Raw genomic sequence first — 15,312 nt, 5'->3', positions numbered from 1 at the left:
CTTAAAGGCAGAGTAAGTGATTTCTGGTAGCCAATGTTGATATTTGAAATCACCAAAACAAACACGCCCCTAAATTTCAAATGGTTTTCAACGGTCGTTTGATCGCGTCTAGTGTAGGCAGACTTTAGCTGTTGTAGGCACGGTGTTACTCACCTATTGAGAAGAAACAAAGCAACCTTGGTGTCCGATCGCAGGCCTCGGTCCTTGAGTTCTCTCCGGCGCTGGAAAGCTGATCCGATATTTACACGGGTCCTACTTCTTGCCTTATCGTTCCGCAGACGTTTTCCTCTTTTGTTTTTTATCCGCCATCTCTATCTTTCTGTCGCTCGGCTCGGCTAATGTCCGTCCCATGCACTTAAAGCTCTCTCCTCCACATCACGAGTAGACACGCCCCTTATTGCTGATTGGCTACAAGTTTGTTTTGTTATTCGGCCCAAATCAGTTTTCTAAAGTGTTTTTGAAAAATCACATACCCTGCCTTTAACTGTATGGTGTGGAAAGAGGCAGAACCATAACACACCTCATTGGGGTCCCTAAATGGAAGCAAATGTCCAGCCTGTCTGCTACTGGCAGTGCAATAATAAACTGAACACTACACACGCTACACAGTAAAATGGATTGTAAATCGCTATTTTAAGTAAAAAGGATTATAAAACGCAAAGCAAGATAAAGTTTATGAGAATAAGTGTGTGTGTTTGTGGTTATTCAGTGTGTTTGAGGAGTGTACGTACCATGACCGTTGGCGATGCATTTGTTGGGTCCTTTGCTCTTGCGTGGAGTGGACTGGCAGGAAGCAGTGGCATTGCTAGCACCGTCTTCTTCCTCTTCCTCATCCTCTTCCTCATCTACATCTTCATCATCTTTAGCACTACCAAAGTATGTCATGTTGCTGGGCAACGCAGCAGAGCCTGAACCAATGAGAAAGAGGATAAAGACAAAATGAGGGAGTGTCATGCAGAGAGACACACAGTACGAGTTAGAACACAGTTTCAGTCTTCACATATCTTGCTTTGTAAGAAACCTGAATACCCTTAAAGAGATCACCAAAAATGCAAATTCTGTCATCATTTACTTAAACCTTTATGACTTACTTCTGTGGAACATAAAAGAAGATTTTGTGAAGATTTTTTTTTTTGGTACTACACCACCATTCATACATTCCAAGTATGAGGTCAGTAAGATTAATAATATAATATAATATAATATAATACATAAGGTCAGGGCACATTAATCAGAAGTGACAGTGAATACATTTATAATGTATACAAAAGATTTCTATTCTATTCTATCAATTCATCAAGGAATCATGAAAAAATGGCTGCTGAAAACTCAGCTTTGCCATCATAGGAATAAATTCCATTTTAAAATGTATTCAAATAGAAAACATTTTAAATGTTAATATTTCACAAAATTACTGCTTTACTGTATTTTTGATCAAATAAATACAGCCTTGGTGAGCACATCTTATAAAAAATGAAAATATCTTACAGACTCTGAACCTTTAAAGGGTATTGTACACTTAATTAAAACAATTTACAATGATTGACTTCAGTTTCTATTTTACAAAACAACACTGGACCCCACTGACTTTCACTGTATAGGAAAAAAAAACATTTTTCAAAATATCTTTTGTGTTCTGCAAAAGAAACAAAGTCATATATGTCTGAAACAACATGATGGTGAGTAAGTTAAAAAATGTTTTCATTAATCAGTCAGATTTAAGATGTTTCTGTGTTCTGTGTTTTGCAGTCATTCTCTCCGAGAGCACTATAACTAGAAGATAACTTCCTAAAACTCTGGTGTGAGCATTTGTATACTGTGCAAAGCTCCATATCCTGTTTAACTTCACTGTCCCAGCACTGTGAGAGGAAAAGCCGTTAAATGTGACAGCAGAGTGGTCCAGTCCAGCACTCATCTCATGTGCTACTGATCCTCACTGAAAGGTTCAGTGCTCACAATGGAGAGCCTGTTCACAAGCTTTATTCCACATTCCCTCAATAGGCATTTATCTGCACCCGAGTCACTGGGTCCGTGGTGCTCGAGTGTGCTGTAGCATGTGATTGTGTGTGCATGCGTGAGAGAGTGTATATGTGCACCTGAGGAGGGGGTGGGGAACGGGACAGACTACTGAGAGAGACATAGAGAGGAGAAGTGGCCTGACTGCTTTTGAATCAATCCACTTCTCCAACCACAATAACCAATAGAGTGTTACATTTATATTGCAACCTGGTCATATCTGCCATTATTTGAGATCAATAGAAATGAACTATGTGAAACCCTATTAGCGACTGGTTATGGACAGCAAGCTCTAATCTCCAGGTGAACTGAGAGCCCAGCTGAATGGTGAAAGAAAGGATCTCTGGGCCCCCTAGATTACGCAGCAAGGCTCTTTAGGCCTATCATCGAGGGCTTTAATAAGGGCTCCTGGGGGCTTTGAGCTATTGGCTATTGTTCACATCTCAAGAGGCAACTGAATGATTCTTCGATTCCTTTCTGATAATGCCAGAGGTTTTGCAGAGCCATTTCAGGGCGAATATTAATGAATGTGATTTTCATCTCACAATTACTACTCTGCAGTAATACAGCCGATCATTTGCTGTGATAAAGTATTCAACTCTCACTTTCATTCATTAACATGATATGCATAATTTCACTATCTGCAGGGAATAGGTCTGCGTTTAGTCCAAGTATCCTTTTATTTTTTGGAAAGAGTCACGACTCATGACGTCCTCTGATTTTGAATTCGTCCTCGAAGCAAAGCATGCCTTTGCTTGAGGGTTTTTGTGCATGAATCTGAATCTGTTTTTACATCTGTCCCTTATGGGCTGATGGAGAATGAGAGTGAGAGAGAAAGAGAAGGAGATAAAAAAAGAGAGACAGGCTAAAACAGCAGAACTAAAATATATGCATGATTGAATATTGAATGATGGCACCCAAATCACATGTATAATATATACAATAGTATAAGTATATATAATTATTACTACCATTCGAAAGTTTGGGGTTGTTAAGATTTTTTTTTTTAAGGTTTGTGAAATAAATATTTTATGCTCACCAAAGCTGCATTTATTTGATAGAACTATAGTAATAACAGTAATATTTTATTACAATTTAAAATAATGATTTCCTATTGTAAAATATTTTAAAACTGATTTTTTTTCCAGTGATGACAAAGCTGAATTTTCAGTAGTCATAACTCCAGTCTTCAGTGTCACATGATCCTTCAGAAATCACTCTAATATGCTACTTTGGTGATCAAGAAACATTTCTTATTAATTTATGTTGAAAAAGTTGTGCCGCTTAATAATTTTGCGGAAAACAGGATACATCTTTTTCAGGATTCTTTGATGAAAATAAAGTTCAAAAGAACAGCATTTATTTGAAATAGAAACCGTTTGTAACATTATAACTGTCTTTACTGTCACTTTTGTTCAATTTAATATTTCCTTGCAAAGTAAAAGTATTAATGTCTTTCAAAAAATAAAATCTTATTGGCCCCAAACCTTTGAATGCTGTAAATAAACAATAGTAAAATAAACTACAAAAAGACAATTTGTAATTATTTTTCATTAAAGGGGTCATCGGATGCAAAATTTACTTTAAGTAAACAGTCTCTCTGAGAGCAGCTCGGAAGAGAGGGGCGGGGCCAGCAGAGCTCATTAACATTTAAAGCAACATGGACTATAATGGCTTGATAAAAACAGAGCTGATTTTGACAGGTTTAAAAAGGTGTTTTTTTACACTAACATTGAGAAATTTTAACCAAAGTATGTTATAGACTTTTAATTAATACCCTAAAGGATCATATCAACTTGTGCAAAATGAGCATCCGATGACCCCTTTAAGTAATTTTAGTGAGGTTTAATTAAGCAGCTTTTAGGAGCAGACAACAAAAAATAAATACATAAATAAACGATTTTACACTTATAAGTGACATCTGTGCTTCCTCGCTCATGAGAAGCACCAGCCGCCAGTGCATCTGAGTTATGGCTTATGGCATCTATTAAATCAGCCTCGACTTGTGTGACACTACAAGCTCAGGTTATATTTTAAAAATCCATAAACTGATCCATAATGCCACTCTCTCATTTACGTTCGCTTTCAGTTCTAACCCAATAACGAAAAGAGGTTTGATATGATGAAGGGAAGGAATGGAGACTGGGATAAGATGTTCTCATTTACATTCTTTATGTTTGAAAATCCATTAACCCACTTTGCCCTCAGCCAAGGGTCCATTGCAAATCCAATCAGTCTGTTCCCTGTCTTTACACAGCCGTGTATGAGAAAGAAGAGAGACGGAGAAAGTTAACCATTTCAAAGTAACGTGGGAAATGCGAGTGAGTGGGAATGGATAGAGAATAAGAGAAAGTATGACGTTAACTCAATTTGTGTCCTCTATGTTTGTTCTGCCAGAAAAGTGGAGAAGAAAAATATGATGAAGGACTGCAGCAGAATGTATAGCCGCCACCAATCCAGACTTTGGTGATGTTAGCACTGTTTTTACATGCACAAATTTACACCAATTAAGCTTAATTATTTTATCTGGTATATGTAAATGTTTGAATTGTTCAAAGTTCTGGTGACTTATTATGTGCACATCATGTGAGTTTATCTGTTTATGCTTTAATTTCGCAACCAATGTTACTTTAGTATTATTTATATATTATTATAGTGTTCATTAATATTTAAGAATTAGCTTTTATTTTTATATTTTCAGTTTTATTTTCATTTTAGTTTTTAGCTATTTTATGTGCTTTTGTCATTTTTATTTCTATTATATTTCTATTTAGTTTTCATTTATTTTTATTTCCGTTTTAATTTTAGTACTTCAAAATTATTTTACTTCAGTTAGTTGCCAAGGCATCATTTCTAATTTTCATTAAAGTTTTTTTGTTAATTTTATTTAATTTTCATCTAATATTTTTTTTTATTTGTATAGTTTTAATTTAATTTTAGCTTTATTTTAATTAATGAATTTGTAACAGTTTTAATTTTAGTTAACAATAACAACACTGGTAAAACATTAAAATTTGACATTTAATTTTTAAATTTTAACATTTTAAAATTTCAATGTTTTATGTCAGTTATCACATTTATTAACGTTTTGTTGTACATGTAAATATATTCACTGATGCTCTCTCTCTCTCATAATATTTACAACATATGCAACCCAACTAAATCGAACTGACTTGAAATATTCTGCTTGCTTAACAGATGTTTGGATCAACACACCACAGATATGTTTGTCCAGTCAATGGAATTTTATATTTAAAAAGAAAACAAAAGCGACCTGCATGTATAGCGCAGGATCTCAAATTAATTTCCAATTAATTCTCCTCATAAACTTGAATAGTATAACTCCAATGAATAAGAAGAAATTCCTCATCTTCAGGAGCTTTTCATTGCCATTGTCACCTTTGACCTGCTTACTGGAATTGAAAATGTACACTGTGAGATCAGCCAAGACACAAAATAAATAACAGCAGCACACACAAGAGAGTCACCCAAAAGTTTGCCAGCAATAACCGTGACTCCCATGTGAGAGGTGAATATGTGCTGCCCAGAGGTGGAGAATTATGGAACCAGTAAACATTTTAAGAGTTGATAGAATGGGAAAATGAAGACAGACAGAGAGCAGACCCACCTCTTAGGCAGAGGAAGGTAAGGAAGTCTTCGGTTTTGGGTTTGCGTCTTGTGAGATGGTTGAGCCTGGCTGGGCTTGGGGGCATGCCCTCCAGCATTTTCAGTGGGGTGGCATTGGGAGAACAGGGATGAGACTGAGCAAACTTCCTCTGAGCCTGCAGTCTTGGCCTGGTATGAGAAACAGGGAATTAGGGAAATTAAGGGATTAGTTCTCCTAGAAATGAAAATTCTGTCATTATTTATGCATCTTTCCATCCTTCATTTATTCATCAAACAATTTTGAAAGCTTTTACTAGTCAAACTTTTCCAAGCATTTACACTGACTCCTTTCCTTTTCCCTTTTATGTTACACTGAAGAAAGTCTTGTGGGTTTTGAGTAAAATGAGAATAAATGATGACAGATTTTTCAAGTTAGTTTTTTTTTTAGTATCTTTCATTTGTTCATTTCAAAAAGTTTTTTTTCCTTATATGGAAACATCCTTTGGTAGGAAAAGAGATGTTAATCTAATCGTATAGAAGACCTGCAGAGGGAAGCATTTTGGTCTGATATATAAAAGCTCAGCAAAAAGTCTGACTATGTAAGTCATTTTTTAATTGGCCAACAGCACAGTATGTTGTGATTTGATGCTTGGATGTCCCCACCAAAGTAAAAAAAACCAAGACATTTGATGTTTTGCTGGTAAACAGTATGGATTAGCCTAGAATGTAACTTCATACTGTATCTTTTTGGCAATTCAAGTTATAAATCAGTTGTTTATACTATAGTGCCACAATATACTGTGCAGGAAATCTCACACAGAATAGTCTTATTAAACTCACCTCTTTCTGACAGGCCCCTCTATTGAATACTCATGGCTGCAGTCTTTGCTCTGAACTGCATGTTGTGTCCGGTCTGACTTACAGCTTCCTGCGAACCGCCCAGCTTTAGCTCTCGGACCATTCAGATGACCATTTGCAAAGGAGCCTGGGAAAAGAAGGTGTGGTTCAAGTTTAAGCAATAACCATATACACAGAGAAGAAAATGTTTTGCTCTAACCTATTTTCTTTTTTTTCTTTTTTTACATTGCTATGACATAGATATGTTCACATGTGAAATAAACAAATCTAAAGGGTGTAGCACCCACAGCAACTCTTCAAGGCCTCTGAAATGAAGAAGAGGTTTGAAACAGGATTTTTCAAATCATTCAGTCTAAGCACTGGAGTGAACAAACACAAGAGGACACTCAGACTAAGAGCACACTCAGAATGAACCGACAGGAAGTAGGGAAAACCACAATGCCTCCAGTTTATCTAAGGTTTCAGTCATGTTAAGTAGCCAAAAATAAACGTTTAGTGTGTTAACAAAAAATATAACATGTGCATGAGTTATTGTCTATCCTCTTCCCCATCATACAAAATTGAGAATAAAATGGCTCTATCAGCATTTATGGGACCACATGAGAAACTTCGATGTAACGATCATGTCCATTGGTAACACAACAGTTAAATAGGCACAAACATATTTTACATTAACCAATTTAAATTTATTTTCATGTTAAAAATTGCAAATAATATTACATTCATAACATAAATTGATTAATGATATCAAATTATTAACTACATCTTTTATATTATGTAAATATTTATAATATATAAATATATTTGCATTAGACATAAAATTATTGATATTAAAATTGATATTTTAAAATTACATTACATTAATAAATAATTTAATGCCAATACTGTGTATACATAGAGAAGGATTAATTACTTGTATTACTTTAATTATTTATTTATTTATTTACACAAGTACGTCTGCGTTTGATGATGTGCCCTGGAAAATTCTAAACAAATTCTGTCAAGTGAAGTGAACTTCAGCAGAAACCTGTGAATCACAATGCAGCTTTTAGAATTTTTAGAAGTCTGCCTGATGCCTTTTAATTACAGAGAATGCGAAAGAATCTCTGAATGCAATGATCGCAATGCAGTGCTTTTGATTACAAAGCAATTCAAAGGAATCCTTAAGTGTTAGTTACTGAATGCATATAAAGCGGAGAGCTCGTGAGGTGTTCGGTTCATGCCCTTGACATTCTCTGAGATGATGCACTGCACCATACACAGGCAGGCAGGTCACTGAGTTCACCCCATTAGAGTGCAGTGATTTGAGAGCAGAGAGGGCGCTTCACAGCCCAAGCACATGAAACCCATACAGAGAGGGCATTATTAAGGGCATAATTTACTTTGCTCACACATTTTCAGTGCAATCATGGCAGAACAATAATACTCCTAATGGACCACTGAGATGCTGAGGAAATCAAGAAAAGTCCCACAGTGCCATGTGCCTCCCTGAGTGTCACAGCTGGCTCATGATCTCAGCAACTAAGCTAAAAGAATTCATCGAATACCAATGCACCTTCAAAATACCACATCAGACTGCACATTTCAGAGCATTTTAGTAGATAGAAGGGCGAATACATCAAGTAAATTATGTAATATGTTCATTTGTGCCTGAATTAATCAAAAAGAATGAACCACTGTTATTTCACATAGAACAGGATATGAATTAAATTCATGAATATGACCAAGGTGAAGACTTGGCTTATCAATATTAATTAGCTAATATGCCTCGAAAGATTACCTGGCAATGTCAGCATGAGCTCAGTCTCAGTGCCATATAATGATGTTTTAAAAACGCATTGTAGCACCGCTGTTAAGTTATGATATTCTCAGCATATCGTTTCCTAAAGGGGTTCAGAATGGCAGCTGAAAGCAGCAGCGTCAGATGTTGAGGGTCACAGAAGTGAGATCTTTGCTGCAGCTGTTCTAAAGGTCAGCACCCATCTGTAGTCGAGATCACTGAAAGCACTGCTCTAGAAAAGATGTATACTCACCATTAATTATTCCAGTGCCATTCTCCACTTTGCTCTTCCGAGCCGTCTTAAACTCTTTAAGTGAGAGGTAGAGCACCCGGCGGACCACTCTCTCTTCCGACCATGGGATCCCATCGTTATCATCCTGCAGAAGGAAAAAAAGCTTATTTTAGAGCTCTAAAAATGAAACAGATGTGACCTAAAGCCATCTCACAAGAAAAATTTGCTCTCTAAATAAACTGTTTTGGGTTAATTAGTCAAACAATAGTCAAATAAATGAAATGACAAACACAGAGTGGACAAGGAAAAAAAAGTATTCTTGTATTGTGAAACCACAGCTATACAGACAGAGGGCTGTGCTATAAATAGTGCAGTTGGCTGCAGTTTCTCCATCCCAGCACGTGTCAGAAAGCATTTTATAACTGAATGCTCCAAAAGCAATCACAACAAATGCTCTCAGTGTTAGTATAACATTTGTTCCCCACAGATTAGCTAATGTGTTGTAGTAAGACATCTTTCAAACTAGGTAGCTGAATGACCTCACTGTTTTTCACATTTCTCTTAAAGCCTCAAAACATGTCTTTCATTCAGTAACGTGATCTCTTATAAACTGTTAAATCTCTTTAGTATAACAGTCCATTGCCTTAGCCCATCAATAAATCTCCAGAAATGGGGTAACAACCATGCTTGGTCTCAATCATGTCCTCTAGTGTTGCACTGTCACTAAATTGCCCACCAACAGGCTAGTTATAACTTACAAGGGAAACAAGACACTTTTAGGAGAAAAAAAAATGTACAAAGCTGTCACTTAGGTATCATAAAGTACATTACTGCACCTTATTTACCCCTAAATGGTACATATTAGTGCATTTGATGCACATTTTAGATACCTTAGGGTACCTAGTGACAGCTTTGTACCTTTTTTCTGAGAGTATACGATGGTTCAGGAGGTTTTAATGCCAAGAATCTCCAAATAGGTGAACTGCTCACATTCACCCAGTTTCCTGCATTGAAGTTGAACTGAAGTGAGTCAGCCCTCTGAAAGTAGTTCTACAGCATGAGAGGCCAGAGGCCAAACACAGAGGAATGTCATATAATTGTCACTGCATTTGGCACTTTCATGAAGCCAGGTTTGATATTTTACATATGTGATTTATTGTTATCACTACAAATGTACCTTATTTTAGCAAACTGATTCTGATAGCAAGAATAAAAGATGTATACTCACCATTAACTATTCCCGTGCCATTCTCCACTTTGCCCTTCTGAGCCGTCTTAAACTCTTTAAGTGAGAGGTAGAGCACCCGGCGGACCACTCTCTCCTCCGACCACGGGATCCCATCGTTATCATCCTGCAGAAGGAAAAAAAGCTTATTTTAGAGCTCTAAAAATGAAACAGATGTGACCTAAAGCCATCTCACAAGAAAAATTTGCTCTCTAAATAAACTGTTTTGGGTTAATTAGTCAAACAATAGTCAAATAAATGAAATGACAAACACAGAGTGGACAAGGAAAAAAAAGTATTCTTGTATTGTGAAACCACAGCTATACAGACAGAGGGCTGTGCTATAAATAGTGCAGTTGGCTGCAGTTTCTCCATCCCAGCACGTGTCAGAAAGCATTTTATAACTGAATGCTCCAAAAGCAATCACAACAAATGCTCTCAGTGTTAGTATAACATTTGTTCCCCACAGATTAGCTAATGTGTTGTAGTAAGACATCTTTCAAACTAGGTAGCTGAATGACCTCACTGTTTTTCACATTTCTCTTAAAGCCTCAAAACATGTCTTTCATTCAGTAACGTGATCTCTTATAAACTGTTAAATCTCTTTAGTATAACAGTCCATTGCCTTAGCCCATCAATAAATCTCCAGAAATGGGGTAACAACCATGCTTGGTCTCAATCATGTCCTCTAGTGTTGCACTGTCACTAAATTGCCCACCAACAGGCTAGTTATAACTTACAAGGGAAACAAGACACTTTTAGGAGAAAAAAAAATGTACAAAGCTGTCACTTAGGTATCATAAAGTACATTACTGCACCTTATTTACCCCTAAATGGTACATATTAGTGCATTTGATGCACATTTTAGATACCTTAGGGTACCTAGTGACAGCTTTGTACCTTTTTTCTGAGAGTATACGATGGTTCAGGAGGTTTTAATGCCAAGAATCTCCAAATAGGTGAACTGCTCACATTCACCCAGTTTCCTGCATTGAAGTTGAGCTGAAGTGAGTCAGCCCTCTGAAAGTAGTTCTACAGCATGAGAGGCCAGAGGCCAAACACAGAGGAATGTCATATAATTGTCACTGCATTTGGCACTTTCATGAAGCCAGGTTTGATATTTTACATATGTGATTTATTGTTATCACTACAAATGTACCTTATTTTAGCAAACTGATTCTGATAGCAAGAATCGTAATCATGCTGCCCCCCCCCCCAACCCCCGTGACAGCTACGTGAAATACTTGAGATGATTAGGACGATGTGAAGTGTTTGACCCCAGCTTAGAGCCTCCCCACAGCACACAAAGAAAGTGGCACTCTCTAGGGAACTTCTAGTCACCATGGAGACGGTCTTCCACAGGTCTATTGTGGGGGTCATGTGAAAGTCCCAGTCAGGGTGAACTCAAAACGATATGACATTTCACAAGCAACAGCCAAGCTGTATTATTTATGAGATTATGCAAGTAGGGTCCCACAAAAAGAGCCACTAGAAAGTGGAAGCCACAATCAATAAAATGCCAGACAGAAAAGGAAATGCTTCTCTGATAATACGAAACCCCAAAAATATCATCTGTACTTAAACCACTTTAAACTATGTTGTTTCTATATTAATTTGGAGGTTCAATGTAAACATGTGTTTATGATTAAAATAGTAATTAATTGGTTAAATGTTTTTAATCAATTGACAGCACTAATATATACACACACATTACTGTTGAAAAGTTTGGGGTTGGTAAGATTTTTTAAAACTTTTTTCAAATATGTCTCTTATACTCACCAATTTATTAGATCAAAAATACAGTGAAAACTGTAGTATTGTAAAATATTATTACAATTTTATTACAATATTAAAATTGTAAGAATGGCATTCATTTAAAACAGAAATCTTTAGTAACAATGTAAAAGTCTTTAATGTCACTTTTGATCACTTCAGTACATCCTTGCTGAATAAAAGTATTTATTTCTTTCACAAAAAACTTTGCAACGATGGCGTACAAAATACACAATATATACATAAATATGAATATTATGAATGTCATTTGGCTTTAAACTGTGATTTTCTCCTTCAATTATAAGACTGATAAATGGGTCTATATTGCACTAGATTTAAAGCACAAAGCCTGTGCATTACTGAAGGATGGAAGCACTCTGGATTTATGGCCAAATTCACTGATCTTATGCCAGCACAAGGTCCGTTGCCAATGCCAATGCTTGGAAATTGGCAGTTAAGTGAGTGATTCTCCTTGTCTATTATTTGATCAAGAAGGCCTGACACACCTCATAAAAGAAAAGCAACAATGTAACTTCTCAATTATCACTAAACATGCCCGTTTAGCCCAATAAAATACACTGTGCACTAATGTACATATAGAAATTTCCATTTAAGGAAAGGTCTCATATCAGTACATTAAATCGAAGATAGCACATGAGCCCAGTATCTCCTAAATCAATTAAACACAAGATTCATGTTGCTCATTTAACTGTCATAATCAGTTCCTCTGTGATAACGGCCTCATATGCATCTTCCTTTTAACCACATCAGTTTGCTATTTGTGCATGTAGCTCCGAGCAGCTTTTACAATTACACTAGCATCTCCCACCACACATCTCTAAACCGTGAGCTGGCTTTTATTACGCGGACAGCAACCCTGTCAATTATTGATAAAGGTGTATTGTGTCTGAAGTCATGAGGATAAGTCTGTCACCATAAGCACAATGCAGATCTTTCATGCTAGTGACATATATAGGTTGAATTAGAGGACTTTTTACATGTTTACATTTGGAGTCGATAATCCAAAGATCAAGTAAGGCATCAGAACAACAACAAAGAGCAAAAAAACAAACAACAGAGGACAAAGTCAGAGCACTAACGGCAGAATAATAGGCTGCAGACTGAAGCTTGTTTAATTCTAGTGTGTGGGTTTGATTTGCATACAGATAACTTGTAAAATGGCTTTTATTAAACATGTTGGCTTTAATGAGTAAACTGCTTCCTTATGGATTTCTACAGCTTGAGTCCATAGCAATTTACATAATCAGGATGAATCTTTACCTAAAGTTTTGCACAGACATTGATTCAGACAGAGCTCACCAATGTTAGTTGGGTCTGCGAGCGCTGCTTCGCACAGATCAGATTTAATCAGGGCAGCAGGAGCAGACGGGCTGTGGGCCAGCCTGCTAACATATCAAATCTGACCTTGCTATCTATCTCAGACCAGTCACTGGCCACTCACACACACACACACACAGCTGACTTACTACTAATGTTAACAAAAGCAAGCTGGCATGAAAGTAAAAACGGATCTATTATTTACCCAGGGCCAACAACCTGATGTTAAAACCGGCCTATCAGCACCGTACAAGCATCGATTGTAAATGACTGGCATAAGCTTCTCAAATAAGCCATTCAACATCCCTCAGTGTCACACATCCACTGCATTCACGAAGAAAAATCTAGTGACAACATGAAATATTCCTGAAAATATGGAACTGGAAATGAATTCACAGGGGCTGTAAAGAGGGATGCATGATATATCTGCCCTATACCGGTTATCTGAGAATATCCATCTATATATATATATATATATATATTTTTTTTTTTTATAGGATAGGATATATATTGGAAATTATTTTATCATTAATACTGGATATTTAATTGTTGCTGCATATTTTAAATTGTAAATGATTTTTGCCATCATCTAGCTCTAACTTGAAGGGATAGTAATATATTATTGCAATGGTTTAGCCCTTTCCATTAAAAGTGCATGTTGGAGTGGGGATGCTGTGTGTATGCGTTTGTGCATAAAAATGAGTTAAGTTCATATTAGTCATCTTCATATTTATTAATAATCATATTTTTATTATCTATCATTATTTTTCATTCTCTACATTATATTGTGAGGCCTAAATGTATAGCACCCAAAACCATTTATTTAGTTTTTAAGTATTGATTTTTTTTTTTTTACTACACCAGAAAATATTTGGTGTAGAAACAATATTTGCTTATAAATTGCTAGTAAATTTCACCAAAAATCACAAAGAAACTGCAAATAACATTGAGTTAAACATGGAATTCTGAATTGGAAAGACTTAAATAGTACGTTCTAGTAAAACATAATCTAGTAATCTTTGTTTTATTTACAACTTCGAAAAGTCATTTTTTTACAGTGTAGAATAGATTAATAATATCAGCCAATTCTCAGGTATGGCACTGATAAAGGGTTGAACCCAAAATGTTTCACACTTGCCAATCTCTTTGACCTTTTGCACTTTTTTGTGGCCTTGATGGAATAAATCTACATAACCTTATGCTTATTTTTTTGTGTGTGGATCATTTTTTTCCTCTCAGTTATTGAACGTAACATGAAAATAATTCTCAACTTATCTTTATCAGACAGAATTTCTATATGGGTGCAGAAGAAAGAAGGCTTCGACAAACTGCACAGAAATTTCAGGAATATTTACTAGTATAACCACCACAGTGACAAATTGCACACACACACAAAAAAAACAATAAATAAATAAATACATTTCTTCAGAATGGTGCATTTGCATTTCAAAATGCTTTGCTTTGTTAAAGCACATACAGTCCTGATGAAAAATGATGAACAATCCACCACAAAAGTGCATAAAGAACAACAGAGCTGCTGATCTTTATGCTTGTATTGCAAATAAATATTGTGGTCTTCCCAGGTTCAGTACTATGCCACACAATCCTCACTGACTGTACAAAAACAAAGGACTCAATACTCAGGGGAGTTCCCACAAGCCTGTTTGTAGCACCACATCCTATAGGTTTACTTATCAAGGACACTTTGGTTCCAGTGACAGCACTCTCTACACATTCACCTAGCTGTGAAGACAGATTGCTGCAGACGGAGCCAAGGAAGCACAGACCCACCAAATGACAATCCCTTCTCCTGCCATGACAACAGGAGAACGCCAGTGGCAAACTGGCCGCTTTACCATATGCACCTTCCAGCCTCTATTTCAATACACATGAGCAGCATTAAACAATAAGCTTGTAGTGGGATGAATTTAAAACGAATTTAAAACTCAGTGATCTAGTACCAGCATGACAGTTGTATGAAGTCTCCAGAGACAACAGAAGCTGGTGGAGTCACCTTGCACTGATTTTCACCCATGTTTCATTCATTTGAGAACATGAAGTGAAGAATAAAGTCATTACTTTCAAGCTAAAAATGCTTTGCAGCTGCAAACAAACAGAATCCTGTTGGATTTGAGGATACTGGTATTTGAAGTACAATGAATCACATACTAGAAGCCAGAATACACTACATGCAGCAATATTTTCTTGTCTAAGTTATCCTGAAGCCTTTAAATATATCAAATTGCTATTTGTGACATCTAAGAGTATCTCTCAAGGAAACTAATTAAAAAGCCGTTAAATCAACAGACAAAAGCCAGACATATTTCTTGATAAAAAACATCTCTTGATAATAACATCACAGTAATAACTATACCCAATTTAGCAAGCCCATTCTGATACAAAATGTCTCCTTGGAGTTTGGGATGACTGCATCAATTAGTGTACAGCTGTGACACACACACACACACACTCTCTCTCTCTCTC

At 36.3% G+C, this 15,312-nt stretch overlaps 1 protein-coding gene across 3 annotated transcripts in view; it reads right to left on the bottom strand.

The window, feature by feature from the left end:
* LOC107723487 (protein Jumonji-like) overlaps nt 1-15,312 on the bottom strand; it is a 37,575-nt gene that overhangs the window by 16,564 nt on the left and 5,699 nt on the right. For 2 of the 3 annotated variants that reach the window (XM_016532132.1, XM_016532129.1), the window contains exons 2-5: nt 9,721-9,844; nt 6,463-6,607; nt 5,645-5,811; nt 732-908 (exon numbers count right to left, since the gene is read on the bottom strand). In XM_016532132.1, coding sequence (XP_016387618.1) covers nt 732-908; nt 5,645-5,811; nt 6,463-6,607; nt 9,721-9,844 — 613 coding nt within the window. Of the gene's footprint in view, nt 1-731; nt 909-5,644; nt 5,812-6,462; nt 6,608-8,513; nt 8,638-9,720; nt 9,845-15,312 lie in introns of all 3 variants that reach the window. The other variant, XM_016532131.1, reaches the window with a different exon arrangement.

The sequence above is a fragment of the Sinocyclocheilus rhinocerous genome, unplaced genomic scaffold, assembly GCF_001515625.1.
Source record: "Sinocyclocheilus rhinocerous isolate Xijiao unplaced genomic scaffold, SAMN03320098_v1.1 scaffold241, whole genome shotgun sequence".
Lineage (NCBI taxonomy): Eukaryota > Metazoa > Chordata > Actinopteri > Cypriniformes > Cyprinidae > Sinocyclocheilus > Sinocyclocheilus rhinocerous.
The sequence above is the reverse complement of the archived record's forward strand: the minus strand, read 5'-3'. Positions and strand labels throughout refer to the sequence as shown.